The sequence below is a fragment of the Penicillium odoratum genome (assembly GCF_028828045.1).
Source record: "Penicillium odoratum strain IBT 22623 chromosome Unknown utg000001l_segment0_segment0, whole genome shotgun sequence".
NCBI classification, from domain to species: Eukaryota; Fungi; Ascomycota; class Eurotiomycetes; order Eurotiales; family Aspergillaceae; genus Penicillium; species Penicillium odoratum.
Window position 1 is genome coordinate 4,462,588 of NW_026643143.1, and position 15,495 is coordinate 4,478,082.

General features: G+C 49.7%; 5 protein-coding genes across 5 annotated transcripts; 3 read left to right on the forward strand and 2 right to left on the reverse strand.

The window, feature by feature from the left end:
• Positions 1 to 6,623: 6,623 nt before the first annotated feature.
• N7520_001660 (uncharacterized protein) lies at positions 6,624 to 8,018 on the forward strand (the record flags this gene model as incomplete). Its single annotated transcript, XM_057135595.1, has 1 exon — positions 6,624 to 8,018. The coding sequence occupies one exon, from the start codon at positions 6,624 to 6,626 to the stop codon at positions 8,016 to 8,018; it is 1,395 nt and encodes a 464-aa protein (XP_057001531.1).
• A 570-nt stretch (positions 8,019 to 8,588) lies between these two features.
• On the forward strand, positions 8,589 to 8,840 carry N7520_001661 (uncharacterized protein; the record flags this gene model as incomplete). Its single annotated transcript, XM_057135596.1, has 2 exons — positions 8,589 to 8,610; positions 8,665 to 8,840. The coding sequence occupies 2 exons, from the start codon at positions 8,589 to 8,591 to the stop codon at positions 8,838 to 8,840; spliced, it is 198 nt and encodes a 65-aa protein (XP_057001532.1).
• Positions 8,841 to 10,098: 1,258 nt separating this feature from the next.
• Positions 10,099 to 10,653, reverse strand: N7520_001662 (uncharacterized protein; the record flags this gene model as incomplete). The annotated part of the gene is made up of 1 exon (XM_057135597.1): positions 10,099 to 10,653. One exon carries the CDS (start codon positions 10,651 to 10,653, stop codon positions 10,099 to 10,101), a length of 555 nt encoding a protein of 184 aa, XP_057001533.1.
• A 757-nt stretch (positions 10,654 to 11,410) lies between these two features.
• N7520_001663 (uncharacterized protein) lies at positions 11,411 to 12,001 on the forward strand (the record flags this gene model as incomplete). Its single annotated transcript, XM_057135598.1, has 3 exons — positions 11,411 to 11,736; positions 11,802 to 11,819; positions 11,869 to 12,001. 3 exons carry the CDS (start codon positions 11,411 to 11,413, stop codon positions 11,999 to 12,001), a joined length of 477 nt encoding a protein of 158 aa, XP_057001534.1.
• A 700-nt stretch (positions 12,002 to 12,701) lies between these two features.
• Positions 12,702 to 15,362, reverse strand: N7520_001664 (Vegetative incompatibility protein HET-E-1; the record flags this gene model as incomplete). Its single annotated transcript, XM_057135599.1, has 6 exons — positions 12,702 to 13,556; positions 13,603 to 13,720; positions 13,786 to 14,501; positions 14,541 to 15,091; positions 15,187 to 15,200; positions 15,262 to 15,362. 6 exons carry the CDS (start codon positions 15,360 to 15,362, stop codon positions 12,702 to 12,704), a joined length of 2,355 nt encoding a protein of 784 aa, XP_057001535.1.
• Positions 15,363 to 15,495: the final 133 nt, after the last annotated feature.

The window sequence follows — 15,495 nt, forward strand, 5'->3', positions numbered from 1 at the left end:
ACCGCAAATGCCGACTGGATCAGCCTGGAATGCATATTCGCTCGACTACTGCAGTGTACGTAGATCGGTAATAGTCGGTCGCGCAGCAGGGAGGCAGGGTCGCCAAGAATGATAAACATTCGCAAGCTGAGCTGCTTGTCGAGCAAGAATGTCGAATGGTGTCGGCACTCGCACCCTCATGGATGGAAATCAGCCTGATGTCTCCAAAGCGAGAGAGGTTGGACTGGCGTTCCCGTCCACAGTCTGACGCGACGACAAAGGCGGTGAGGCCGTCCCAGACGCGCGGTGCAGTGTTGTTTACGCGACGTCCGGCGGAGTTGGTCTTCACATGACAGTGGCCGTTTGAAATAAGTCAGTCGACATCGGATCTCACCGCTTGTAACACCCGGCTTTACCTTATGTCTGATCCTCTGATGAAGTCCGGTAGATATTACAGACCACGCAGTTGCTCTGCCGGTGTCCAAGTTTCGACTCAATCAATGCTCGCTCTAGTCAATCTTTCAAGATCGCGCTGGGCCTCTCTCTCTTTCTCTTAGGTGATATCAGAGCTGTAGCCGACAAGAAAGGCTATGAAGCATACCTCGAGCAGAGGTATCTTCCCCCTAGTCCTAGTCGAACCACTTCCACGAGCCGAATCCCACATATCAATACCCACGAGCCCACTCCCACGAGCCGCTTTTCACGTACCGATGCCCACAAGCTAACTTCCACAAGCCGATTCCCACAAATCGATGCCCACGAGCCAACTCCCACAAGCCAACTCCCACAAGCCAACTCCCACAAGAAAACTCCCACAAGCCAACTCCCACAAGCAAACTCCCACAAGCAAACTCCCACAAGCAAACTCCCACAAAGCTGACTCAAGACCGACCAAGTCCAGCCATGGCACTGACTTGAACCAGCCAACCGTGGCGGTCAGTCCTTCGTGAGAATGTCGCTCAGCATGCACTTTCGTTTGAGAAACCGACAACGTGTACTTTGAAATGAGCTGCATTCCGAAATAAGGCAGTCAAATGTCTACGGCATCGTTGAGGTGTATGTGGTCTCGCATGAAGGCAGATTCTGTTGGGCATACATTAGCTCATAGATCAGAAAAGGGACTCTTGACTCACATTTAATCGATGAATGATCGGCGTTTTGACGGGCGAATGGAGGATTGATGACAGGTGCAGAATCCAAATCGAATAAAGTCATTTTGGCACTGCCCCATCACCAAGGCGACCCTTTGGAAAGTCTGGCAAAAGAACCAATGGTCAACATTTGGGCCTGAAGGCAGAGGATGTTTGTGATGATCCCCGCCTCAGTCTACACGATGAGGGCTGCTCATACTGGGAAGCGGGAATACCAAGGGCTCCAGGAGTGTATGGAATATAATTTGGTTGCCATGAATCATCCGGCCACCCATGTGTAGTGTGAGGGCGGTCTTCGTAATTGGCGTCTCGGCTGAAAGTAAGGCACTGCTTCCCACATGTTGTTGGGATTGGCGAGGGACACTCGGTGTCGCCATTTGACGTTGAGGCGCTTGGGGAAATGCCTTCTACCGCAATTTATTGCATGCCGCCGAGCTCGCGTGTCAATGTGGAGACGACATACCCGTCACACAGTACTCTCGACTGGCGAGTTCGTTTCTCTCCCCACAATGGGTTGGCCGCACTACCCGGGACCATTTCGAAGATTGCGACACTGATCGTGCTGATCAAGCGTGCAGTCGCGCCGATTCTGAGCAGCCTGATGCTAAGGACCTTCGTCTGGTACTGCTTTCCTTGTCCATATCGGTTCATCCTCATGGGATGCAAGGCGGGTCGTTGGAACAATTCGAGCATTTGCACCGTGTATCGTTGAGTTGTTCCGCACTTGGCAAGTGACTCTCAAATGATGTTAGTATACATCCGGCGATATGGGGTCCACTCACAATCTTTCATCCTCGACCTCACCACTCTTTGGCCCATACATATGCTGCTCCACAATAGCTCTCTCTCCATGGCGGAGTGTGTTTGTAACTTGTCTAGCACACTGATTCAATTCTCAACTCTCGCGAGATATTGGCGGCGTGTGCGTTGATACAAGATGAGCTGAAAGGTGGTAGTCCATCGTAACCGGAAGCCTTGATCATTGGCCCGAGGTGCGCCTGGAGGCATGTCCCACTGGGCACGGTATTAGTGACTGGATCAGAGGCACGACTTCTGACTCACATTTCCACGTAGCGGGCTGACAATTGAACCATCTTTGTAGTATTGATCCGAGGTGGTCGAGTATGGATTGAGCTGGTCGCAGGTTCCGTTTTTAGCGCAGTTATTAATAGTGTTAGGCTGGCTGGGACATAGCTGCGCAAGACGAATTGCTCATGCTGTCATAGCTAAGAGAGGCGAAGTTCGATCGGCTTCGTGACCAGGCTCATGGGTGTCATACGTGCGGGATATGGTGATTTGGTCGAGACTTGGGACTCTGATCCTGGCTGGTAGACACGATTTGATGGCGGAACATCAACGGCGTAACGGGGTTGGATGACTTCATTGTTCAGGGCGTGCACTGTTTGTGTCAGTGAGTGGGACTCACAAAAATCAAGGCGAGGAACTTGTCTTAGGCATCAGGGCCTGTGAAAACAGAAGGATCCCTTTCGCAAATGAAGCAATGCTCAAGCTGCGGGCTCACAGACGCATGTCGTTCCCATCTCTCTCGCGGCGGTGACGAGCGCTGTATTAAAGAATCTGCCCACAACCGATTCTGGTACAACACGGAAGAGGGTTCGAATGATTTTTTCTGCCCAATGGTAGCACCCAGTTATGAAGGGCAATATGTGCACGGTGGACAACGATCTTCGATGCGCTGTTAAGGCAGAAACTGGCAAGCTACCAATGGAGATGCCTCGCGCAGTTGTAAGAGGCAGGATGGAACGCAACGCTTGGGCGATTGTGACGCAAAGGACTTTGTCTTCCGAAGCGGGGGCGATAGTCGCTTCGTTCACTTATCGCCTGACCGTAGGAGCTGGCGCTGTCGCTGGTTCAGCACAAAGTGAATGAACGATATGCCCGCGATCTGCTGTTGCAAGACAGCCGCATGTCTCTTCAGATGAATCACTGTCGTCGAAAGCGATGACTCTCTATCCTCTGGTGGCAAAAATCTCCACTCAGGTTGACAGGGGAAGAAAAATGGCAGAAAAAGACAAGCCTTGTGGCAGGTCTGAATGCTCCATGGCCATCTTCCAGGACTAATTCATGCGATCGACGTCTGTCCCGGAAAGCAAGATCTGTCCACCCACCGGATTGACTTCCAGCATTCTTCTTACTCGTACCCTCCGCAGGTGAGGAAGCCAGTCCCGCCGTGAAAGGGTCCTTCAACACCCAAGCTTATCAGACCGAAGTTGGTCTTCGCATGAGGCGTCGTGTGTTCTCGGTCGGTACAAGGGTCGCATTGCAGCCTCGACTCCAACCAAATGCGGAGTAGTTGCTCATTTGTCGGCTAGCGCTGCCATTCGGTTGGCATCCAGTGTTTTTGGCGAGGGGTGTGTGTGATTTCAGCAATCGTGAGTCAGTCGTGAGTCGCGTCAACTCCCACACTTTGAGACGGTTTTCAAAGCGAGATACATCACTTCATGGCAAAAGTGGCGACAATGCAAGACGCGTGCGAGGCTCGTTGAGCGGTACGTCATGCTTAGCAGCGTCTTGGCTCGTGGCCATGCAAGATAGTCAGCATGTGTCTGATAATATGAGGGTTCACTCACGGTCTTTGTATCTACTTTCGCCTTATACGAACGATACACAACATTGTCAAGACAGCGTAGCTATCGTCTTGCGAGGACAAGCCTAATCTCAAATTTGACCCAACGCATCCCCCGTCTTTCAAATCCATGACTTCGATGAAGTCCATCTGCCCTTCAGCCAAGATCATGCTTGACGGTCGATGGGTGGTTATGGGGCAGAAGTACCGAGCAGACGTATCTATCCAACGGATGTCCAGCCGCACAACAGTTGTGGCCGCGATGGAGTGCAAAAGTAGCCTTGCTTGAGAAACTCAGAACATCGAATCATTCAGGATTACGGCGACGTGGGCATGAATTGGGGAGGGCTCTGGGATGGCGGCATTCAATACTCAGAGGTCTCGCTGATGATCTCGCTGGAGGCACTGTTTGACAAGTTCATGTCAGCAATGGACCCAAAGTATGGGCCCATGACACACAAAGCGTGATCCTTCACTTCAAGAGCGTGAGCCTCATGACGTTCTCGTTATCAGTGTGGCCGTCAGGTAGATGTATACCCTGAGGAGTGCTGACTTGGGGCCGCCCTAGTTGGATAGACCTGGCTGGTCATAACATTAGGTGTTTCAGTAGTGTTCCATGGAGTTGGGCTGGAACGACTTACCTGCAGGATGCCTCACTTGCACTCTCATGGCCAAGAAACTAGTCAGAAGTCACATCATTAGCTCAACTCAATAGGGCATGGATACTTGAGCACATACAAAAGGATTGTGGCTAGTCAAGACTCATGATCTGACTGGCAGGCACGGAGACCGGTACAGTGGAGCGAACCATCCAGCGGGTAGAGAGAGCCAGGTGACTTGGTGGTTTGGGTGTGCACCGTGGGTATCAGTAACAGCAAGAGCTCGGGGTCAAAGAGAAGGTACTTATCATGAGTCTTCTGCAGGAAGGCATCTCGTTTTGGCTTGAGGGATTCGTCGGATGCAGTAAGGAAGAGAGTTGTTTCGACAGAGGACCGGGGGAGGAGGCCATATTTATAGGTTTCTTGGATTGTCTTGTTACCGCCTGCTTTTTATCGCCACGGTGTAGTCTTTTCTGTCTGTCGCTTTTTGAGGGGCATTGTTTTCGGGGGGCATTGAAGTTGCCTGTGCAAAGTAAGGCCTGCTGAACCTTCCTTTACTGAGGTGATGGGCTAGGCAAAAATCAACTACAGGCCGGTGGAAAGTGAACGATCCTTTCAAGAGTCAATCGTGGCATCAATTTTTTCTTCTGAGATTTCTTGAAGTAACGTTGATCAAGCTTCAACCTTGTCTCAACGACCATGATTTCAACACTCGAAAACGATGTGCAGCGGATCACCAGTTTAATTGCGACAGCGTGTTCTGTTATCACCATCATTTTACTCCTAGCATTGGCTGTAGATTTGAAACCGAGGCCGATGAGCGTGTTGTGCTCTGCCTATGTCTGCCTCAACAAGTGAGGCGCGTTGTTTATGGTCTTACAGGGTCCTAGCCACAGCCCACCGGAAATATTTTCATTGAGTGTAGCCATTCCATATTGACTGTAGAGTTGTCAGAACTGAGCCCTGCTTTCTTGCTCTTCTCATTATCCAGAAAGCGTCATCTACAGATCGAACACGACGGGGGTGTGGCCAGAATCGAGCCTTTACGCGGGAATGTTGCAAAGATATATCTGGTGCGTGTAGATGAGCCGGAGACCTTATAAAACCCAGCAAAGAGAGATGCCGGCAGAGCTAGATCTGTTATTTGCTTATACATACTGTACTGTACTGTAGAAAATACTCAATTACCTTGGCAAAACACATATACACTTGACTGAATCTTCAAAATATTTTTTGGTTGAGCGATGCTTTCTTGACAACAACGGCAGGGTTGTTTGTTTGCAAGGCTCGCTAACAGTTCTCCCTCCGCAAAATGTACAATGAAAATTTACAGTACCTTATATTTGCGACCAACGCAACGGCCAGTTGTCTTTATCAAACAAGTAAAGCACCTTGATCTGTTAATCTGGGGAGGGACCACGCAATCACGTGCATCGTGGGTGGGCGCGTTGCCGATCCGCCGCGATCATCTCAGCCCTGGAGGTGCGAGCAGATCGAGTCTCTATTCGCGACACTCGCAACACACATGACTGCGATATCGTACAGCATTCTCGTTGACCCGTGCATACTACAATCACTCAGAGTCTCCAATTGATCCACCTCTGTCGCCTCCATGCCCACTTTGCTCGACCCGCCCAAGCAACAAGCCACCCCTTTCCTCGTTGCGAGCCAACACTGACGCTCACAAACGGTCCTAACTACGAGCCATTTACCTGGAAAATATCGACCAAAATGCTTCTCGCTACAGTATACTCTCCCATCGTTACTCGCCGTGATTGTACGAGTAATCTAGCCTTTCATCAGACGCCCAGTCTCTGCATTGCCCATCGCTCGTGCTACAAATGATTTTCCATACATGGCGGAGGCCGAGAAATAATGGCAGACGCTCATGTATGTGATTACTGTGGCCACGTGGCATGCGTGGGTGACTGAACTCAACAAACTGTCCCCAACTCCCGGATACCAATCCCATCTAAGGCAGGGTTGGTTTTAGGATCATCTTGACCGGTCCTGGAAGCTGTAGCGCTCCTAGAACGCTCGCTCAAGATCCCAGGGCCAGGCCTTTGCATTCGGGGATCTAGATGAGGTGCCCTTAGGGCGGACACATTGGTCTTCACGTGCAGGCTTCTGGCCCGAGCGATTTCAGTTGCAGAACCTTATCCTCGAACCTCAAATGGTACAGTGGTCCAGAGTTTGAGTGCATAAAAGGGAGAGCACGCGCGGCGTCGTGAGACCTCGGATAGTCAACTTCGCCATCTGCTGAAACTGATTTCCTAGATCAATCCAACACGGCAAAAGTACACTGTCATGCTTCGCGAACTTCCAAAAGAGCTCTTGCTCTGGATTTGCAAGTTTCTTCAAAAAGACCACATTCTGAACCTATGCCTGGTCTGTCGTCGAACCAATTCTATTTTCACCGAGGCGCTTTTTGTGTGCCTTGTCTCTGATGAAATTCCGCCACTCTTTCGTGCCGTGACAGCCCAAAGATTAGACATTGCAGCGCGATTAATCGAGGAATACCACGTGAATATCGACGCTGAGTACGCAGGGCAGAACTCGCTCCTCCTAGCTATTGAGCTACGATACCCACAGGCCGTGGATCTGGTCCTGCGATATAAGTCCAATGTTCGCTGTTCTTGCGATTCTGGAGGCCGAGGCCCATTGTCACTTGCAGTTATCGGCGGAAATACTGCTATCGTTGAGCGGATTCTTCAGTCTCAGGAGATTGATGTCAACGATCGATGCTTGGACGGATTGTCTGCCATGGTATACGCGCTGAAGCATCGCGAGCACTATATCTTACATCTCTTGCTTGCTGACTCTCGAGCGAATGTCAACTTTGCAGATCATTTCGATCGGACGCCCCTGCAAGCTGCGACTCTGGATGGGGATCATATTGCCACGCAGATGCTGGTACGACAGGCAGGAATCAAGATCAATCACCAGAGTTCCTACGATGATGCGTCTCTTCTCTTGGCTGCGAAAATGCTTAATCAACAGCAATCAGTCCGCATCGTAGAGTCTCTTCTCCTACATTCGGACCTTGATCTGAATATATCGGACTCCGAGGGGCGAACGGCCTTGTGGCACGCTGTGGATCGTGATCACCATGATCTCGTGAAATTACTTGTTAGCCAAAGGCATGTGAGATTGAATGATGCTGATAGATACGGGATGACGCCATTGGCCCGAGCTGCTGAGAACCCCGTTTTGCGAATTCTTGAACTGTTATTGAAACAGCCGAAGATATGCATCAACTCGCAGACTAGACAGATCGTGCCTCCGCTTTGGTCTGCATGCCGCGTAGGCAACTTCCACGCGGCAAAGGCACTCCTTCGTTTGAGGTCAGTCAAAGTCAACCAGAAAAGCCCTACTGGAACTACCCCGCTTCAAGTAGCTATCATTCTGAATCATCTATCCATTGTATCTTTGCTTCTCCGACAAGGAGACATGGTCGAGATCAATACCCGTGGTCCTCAACAATGGACAGCCATTTTCTTTGCCGCATCCAACGGGTATTTGGGAGTGACCAAATCGTTGCTGAAACATCCTGATACGGACATCAGCCTAATTGATGACCGAGGAAGGTCGCCGCTTTGGTGGGCTGAGCATGGAGGGCATTCGAGAGTTGTTCATCTGCTGCGCAGGCACAATCGACTGAAGAGGCAGAAGCGTTGTTTGCAGCGAGGTGTGTCTCACTGAGCTACAATTCTAGATGTTTAGTGCTTAGTAAGGCGCTTTAAACATGGTACGCATTGTGATCATACAACCATTGGTCTCATACCTACGCAATCCTTTCCAAGGTATTACCCATTCTACTTTGCATTTCGATAAGATCATATGAATCCTTATCTTGATGACCACATAGTTGAGTTTCCATAGCTCTAAGGCCCAAATTCGACGTTGAAGCTCCTTGCAATTTCGTTACCCTCTTCTTCAGCTCTTCACCTCCTCTCTTTTCATTTTTTCCTCTCACGTTCACTTCTTCCTCACATACCGGTGACAGTACTCCTTATTATTATTGTGTTCATGTTGTGAAGCAATCAAGCGCGCCCGACTAAACTACAAATTGTCGGGGTTCAAGACAAGTTGACCGCGAAGCCTTTACCCTGTTCTATTGTTCAGGCACCTAGTAAAAGCTTTGTTTTCTAATCTTCCAACTCCACCATATATCCTTCATAAGCGCATGAGGCAGATTCCCCAATCACATTCTTCTCCTTATGACCCGCAACATTCTATCTGCCTGATCAAGATTTGCTGGTTGTGCCAGAAATGGAACGAAGCCAACTGCTAGGTAAGTCTTTCAGTGGAAGCAAAATGCCAGCCCTACTGATGAAAAATCATGCAGCTGCTTCTCCCAAACCTCTTTGTTCTGTACAGACCGCCGAAGCTACACCAAAGTCTCCATCAAACGACGAAACTTGCCAAGCCGACTTTCCGGATTTCGAGAAAATTGCCGTTGACTGGAATTTCTGGCTCACCCCCGAAGCACTCAGCGGAGAAGGCCCACCGCCACTCGGATGAGAATTACGCAGCTAGTTCAACGCAGATAAAGGCTATTGTTGCAAAACCTCTATCATGCTATTCTACAGCCAATACCAGGGCTACCACACTTTCAGCAGGACAGTCTAGGATTTACGTCCCAAGAATGTACAGCTAAGCTGCTCCTGGCCGCGTGGCAGACTGTACGCAGAAGTTGGAGGCTCTCAAAGTTATACTCAAGCAAATAGAATCGTGGTCTTCAATCATACACTGATCCCGGAAGCAAGTGTTTACATTGAGTGCTATTGGTGCCAGTAGTATCATTGTGTACAATTGTGACTGTCTGTGACAAAATGCGTTCATTTTCTGATGCTGGCTTTCCTACAGCTTACAGCTTCATTGGACTTTACACCTAAGCGTCTGGAGCACCTTTCAATCTCTCCTTATACTGTGTCCTCAATAGATGGCTTTAAAAGGTAAGCCGCACCGAGAGACTGCAGAGCAGCTGGAAGTTGGACTTCTCAATGCAATTACGAGATTTAGCTTCACTTTGGTCATGAAACAGCTCGAAGTTTTACTGACGTTCTTCACATTGAGATATTTCAACCAACATCATAGGAACATGTTAATACCAAAGCAAGGCGAGTAGACATAAATGAATCCACAGAAGGGCGGAAACCAAATCTCAGAACTGGAGGCAAAAGTCAAAATGAACTGAATGCAATGGGTGCAGTAGAAATTGAGTTGATTTCATTGAAGGCAAATCGTAACGACATCCGCTCCCAGCAAGCGGCTTGTAAGTACGGTCTACTGTGAACGGACACGTACCTTCGGGGGAAATAGTCGTAACTCGGCACAAAGCTGAGCCCACAATGCCTAATTATCTTAACGTTGAGCCTATGACATCTCACAGACCGCCTCTACCGCTGGCAGACGCAGAATGAAAGTACTGTCATTTTCGAACGCGGCTTGGCAAAGCACGCTGGAAGGCCTCTCAGACCCACCGCCAGGATGCAAGCATGGCCTCTGATTTTGAACAGGTTGCATCAACAACGATGGGCATAGTTAGAATTTCTCGAAGCGAGACTCCATATTCTGTCTCGTTCAATCGCATCCAACTCTCTGCCTACTATTTGGGACTTTTAGAGATAAGAAGTAACTAACATTCCGTGTAACGGCTGCGCACCTCATTATGTGACAAGAGTTGTGAATTGAAATGTTCAACTGCACATGCTCTACACCCCTATGTAACTCCTGATTCTCTCTTGTGATTCCTCACACCATATCCATGCGCTGTTTTTTACAGCTCCAGCTTTCCAGTGGCGCAGACACGATGTACATATCCCCAGATCCAAGATGATGTTCGTGACTTTTTGGGAAAGTAATTGGTAAGCGCTGGCGTCAAGCGATCTGGAAAGAGAGATGAGAGCGCATCTAGAGATGAATACGGCGGGATCATACCTGAAATCGAGCCCCTTGTCAGCATTGATTCGCTGCCGTCGGTAGGGCTGGGTTCGGTCGTGAGGATTGTCTGGAACCAAAGGTCGATGTCGCTTTGGGCTGCAGCTTTGACTGGAGCGTCTGACTGCGAGGCCTTCATCACGACCGAGCGGCGGCTGGACCCGGATCGTTTACGGCGATCTTGATTTCCAGGAGATCGGGCATTGGATCGACCTTGCTTCCGCAGAATATGGTATTTTTTCCCTCGTAGAGATTCAACGCTTCGGTCCACACCGAACTGTTCACTATATGCGTCCGGCAGGGCTTTCCACGGCAATGCGCTGTTCTCATCCAACCAGGGAAGAAGGTTCTCCTCTTCTCGCTCAGACCAACCCATAGTACCACGCGGGGACATCATAAATTTTTTGATCTTGTGTTGATGGGACGGTTGTGAACGTCGGTTGAACGGGGGTAGGCTGAAATTTAAATTCTCACTAGGCTCAGTTAAAAGCAAAAATCAGTAGCGAAGTCGGAAAAAATTCTTCAAGCCTAACCGTATTCCGTGGATCTATCTGATGAGCCATTTTGGTGACACTGAATGCTAAAGGCCTGCTCTACATTTTAGACCTTCAACAAATCTTCAATTCTGGGTATGAAGATCAACGAATCCACATTTGTTCGTCGCTTTTGTGCAACAATGGTCATCACTGTTTAAATCTGATGAACAGGCAAGCATGTGCGTTTGAACATGATCTCAAAGAATTCAACATTGCTTGTTGAAGTATTGCCCGTTGAAGTATTGCCCGTTGAAGTATTGCCCGTTGAAGTATTGCCCGTTGAAGTATTGCCCGTTGAAGTACTGCCCGTTGAAGTTTTGCAGCTTTACCTGTTGAAGTTTTGCCTGTTGAAGTTTTGCTTCTTAAACTTCTGCTTGACCTCACCAGTGACCGTCAACGGTGCATTTTTCGCAAATCTATTGGAAATCTTGGGCGTACATCTTTTCGATGGAACCGGAATGTACGGATGGAGTTCTCATTGTCACCAGACGACCAGATCGGTTGCTTACTCAGGTATTACGGATCAAACGCTATAATGGTAGCGTGTCGTTTCCTTAAGACTAACTTTTGAAAAATTCGAAAAATTCGCTGTATTAGCATTTCTCTTGCACAAGCATGGCCGGAATTCGAAAGGTTTCCCAACCCAACCGACACGGAGATTTTAGACGTCGGTTGGAACGTGCCTTATCATTGTCACCTTCCGATTCTGACAATGCGCGAAGTTCATCGCGATCGGCAGAAGGTGACACCACAGAGGCTGAGTCTCTTCAGGAGGAAAATGGCTTCTCCAGTCTCCAACGTGAGACGAACCTGGTGGGAAGCATCCCGCAAGATGCTACCGAAGACTGGATACAGGGAGAGAATCTTGAAGAAGAGCTGAATACCAGAGAGCCTGGAATTACGGACAGTCGTACTATGATCGCCTTCCAGTGCATCGCGGAGTGAGTTTCTGAGACTATCCTGAAATCCTTTCCTCCAGTTTACTTACTAATTTTACACTTATCAGATTAGACACCCGAGTGAAGTCAGTCGCACCACTTTCACATAATATGACACCGCTGATACTGTTCCAGGTCTATTCAGGGTTCGCTGAGCACTCTTACAGATAAGATTAAAACTTGTTCAGTGGCACTCCATACAATGTGGGATGCGGCTCCAGTCCATGCACATGTGGGTGGCTCTACCACCAAGTTTTTTGAGAACTAAAAGAATCTACAAAAACCCCCCAAAAAAGGTCTTGTTGTAAACACGGGTTAACCCCCATCCCGGCGACATGAAATGCCCTGTGTGATGAAACACCTGCGAGGTACCTGCATTTTCAACCATCATTACTGTTTATCTACATACGCGGTGTTATCTAAGAACAGCGAATGCGATGATGAGGTGACATTTAGTATGAGTGCTGTTTAGAACCAAAAATATTACTGCCTCCCGGTGGTGAAATACTGGACTACGCGGACTACCGCGATATCAGCCCTTACCTACTGGGGCGCCAAGACCACCAACCAAGACGTGTAAGATCAATAGAAAAAATGTGAGTGTGGGATCTGGCCTTTCTGGTCGCCTGGTTTATCTTCAAATGTCATCAAAATTATATAAGATGCGAAAATATAGACCTGAGCGAAATCCTTGGCAGCGAAGAGATACAAAATGGAATAGATTTATTACGTTGAATACGCTTGAAGATTACGATCTTATGTCTTGGCGTATACATAATACAACCATCGTTTCATCCAACGCTAGCCCCACCACCCGTATGTAAATATTACGGAATATTACCTTCGTAGCCCAGTCCGACAATCAGGTGACTGCGATGGCCGTGCGTGAGAAAGCATTGTGCGTGGCAGGCCGTAATCTGATTAGGTTGCTTTCCCACTTTTGATACCCACTTTTAACCATCAGCGAGTCAGCTGCGGTCCTCATCCGCGAAGCGAAAGATCAGCACGCGTCCAGAACGGCAGCCAAGTACCAACTCTAACCCAGACTGTCCTACGGCAGAGCAGATAGGGCGATACATGGGAGGCAGCCATAGCCAGTTCTGCGACTGCCATGTGATCCAGAGCGAATCAGAACTGATACCGTAACCTCGGTACTCAGGGGTCTGCGGCGGTTGACTGGCTGACAGTGATTGGAGGTCTGAAGCGGCGCCTGCTGTTGAAGGAGTAGGAGCAGGGGTCGGTGAGTCGCGTAAGGCGATGATTCCAGTATCAGTATAAAGTGAAAAGCCAGTAGCGTCGGAGGAGAGATTGAATATCGCAGAGCCGATATCAACGGTCTGTAGGCAGGCGCCGGTGTGCGCATCCCAGATCTTGATCGTCTTATCCCTTGACCCGGACGCCACGCGGCTGCTGTCGTGGGAGAACACCACTGAGGTGACATAGCTGTCATGGCCCTCCAGGGTCTGCAGGCAGGCGCCGGTGTGCGCATCCCAGATCTTGATCGTCTTATCCCTTGACCCGGACGCCACGCGGCTGCTGTCGTGGGAGAACACCACTGATCTGACCCAGCTGTCATGGCCCTCGAGCGTCTGCAGGCAAGCGCCGGTGTGCGCATCCCAGTCATCGCCCATCGCTGGTGCCCTTGTGATACCTTTGGGTCTTTCGTGCCTGAAAAGCTCCTGGATCATACTCCGCGATGGACTAAATACAAGCCCACATCCGTACGCCTGTAGTGGGTAGTTCTCGATCGCGGCTCGGTGGTACAGAATGAACCGATACGTGTCTTGGACGAGGCTGCTCAGTCTGGATGCTACCGATCGTTTCTATAGCGGTATTAGAGCAGTTCCAATCATCAGAATAAACACATACCATCAGAAGATCCCTGAGTCTCTGTATCGACATGATTCCATCTGCCATGCTTCGCAGGAGACTCAGCGCCTCAAGCCAGTAGAGACATTGGGTTTGAAGAAACGTGTCGACAGTGCCACTATCCTGGAGATCTTCGCATGATCCACATCGTTGTAAATGGTCGACCCAGTAGACACAGAGTACCGTGCTATTGCGAGCGGATCTGAGTCAGGTGGCTGCGCCTGGTCAATATGAGTACCCAGGGCGCGCAGACTGTACATATCCCGCCGCAACGTCTGCTGCATGACCTGCAGGGACTGCCTGAACATTCGGCGATGGACAACTACATCACCAGACGGAAAAATCCTCGGTTTGCCTTTTCCGACCAGGTAATCCTTAGCAGACTGGTGCACAAAGTAGATGGTTCTGTCGCGAACTGTGAGGAATGAGCCGCTCCTCTTGATCAACGTCTCTATGTACTTAGGCTTTCCGGCGATCTGGTGTGGAAGTTCCGACACCACTCCCAGCTCCAGTAGCTGAAGCGGTCGATAGGCCAGTGCGGTCGCCGAGAGGATCAGTCGGCAGTAGTTCATGTCATCGCTCTCCATTCGTTCGATCTGTTCGATCATCCGCGCATACAGATCGTCCAATCCCCCAAGGACGTCGTTTACCACTTTCCGGACCTTCCAACTATCAACGTGCTCGAGTTCCTGGACGACGACAGCCACCCATAGAAACGTTCCTCCAGCTTTCCTCTGGAGGATCTGCTGAACATATTCCAACAACGTATCATCATCCTGTAGAGATTCAAGCTCGGCAATCCTGTTCGTGATGTACGCTTTGATGGCTAGAGCCACGGATTCCGCATTGTCCTGCAGCTCCAGGCTCAGTATGGATTGCGAGTCATCGAGCCGTATACGCTACACAACATGGTTCCGGCTGGAAATGATCCATTTCACGCGCGGTAAGCCTTTCGCCTGCTTGAGAATCAATCGCAAGAGCTTGTCTTGGTCCTGAACGCACTCATCGAGAGCATCCACCACGATGTAGATCTTGTCCAGGCTGGGATCACGCAGGATATCCAAGAACATATTGCACAACGCAGCCCATGCTTCCGCTTCTCCAAAATGAGGCTCGCCGGTGTCCATAAATCTCTCCTGCGCATGTGAAAGAAGTGATGGCTGCTGCTTCACGAGCATATAAATCAAACCACGCAGGACAGCACAAGCATTGCTCAGCTTGGGGTCGGTGCCTTGGCAGAAAAAGAACGATAGGCAAGTCTTAGCTTGGGAATCTTCTAGCTTCGTGGTCGGGCGAAGCTCGTCGATGATGCCACAGAGTAGCATCGTCTTGCCTTTCCCGGGGTCGCCCTTGACCCAAAGGACCTGGCTGTGGTTGTCGTCGCGCCAAGACTGGAATCGGGAGTGGTGGAGGATCCATTCGTAGGACTCTTTGAGAACATTCCCCCTGGTCTCATGGATGTTCGTCTTGACGTGGCGTGGATCGGTCACTGCGAAGTACTTAAGGCAGCGATCCTTACTTTGCCTATCTGGGCGTACATCAGATCTGCCACTGCCGACACACAATCTTGCTCTTCAGACATACCTTCATGGAAGATACTTGAATGGTACTATGTCAGTACTGCCTTTGGACGTTATGCAATCATTTGTTCGTGCTTACAAAGGCCCATTAAATGTCCCACCGACAAATTGCTGGCCCGAGCTGTTGTTGTTGTTCTGGATCCCTGATGCGTAGTTTCCGATAGAAGGAGGCGGAGTCATTATTAACGGTGTTGTCTACCTGACCTGCGGCTTCACTCCTTCCAGGGCGATATGTTGTCGTCTTCGGTCTATGGAGTTGATTTTGGAATAGGGCCCGGGCCTTGACACCATCAGCGATTCCGTAGGCGAGACG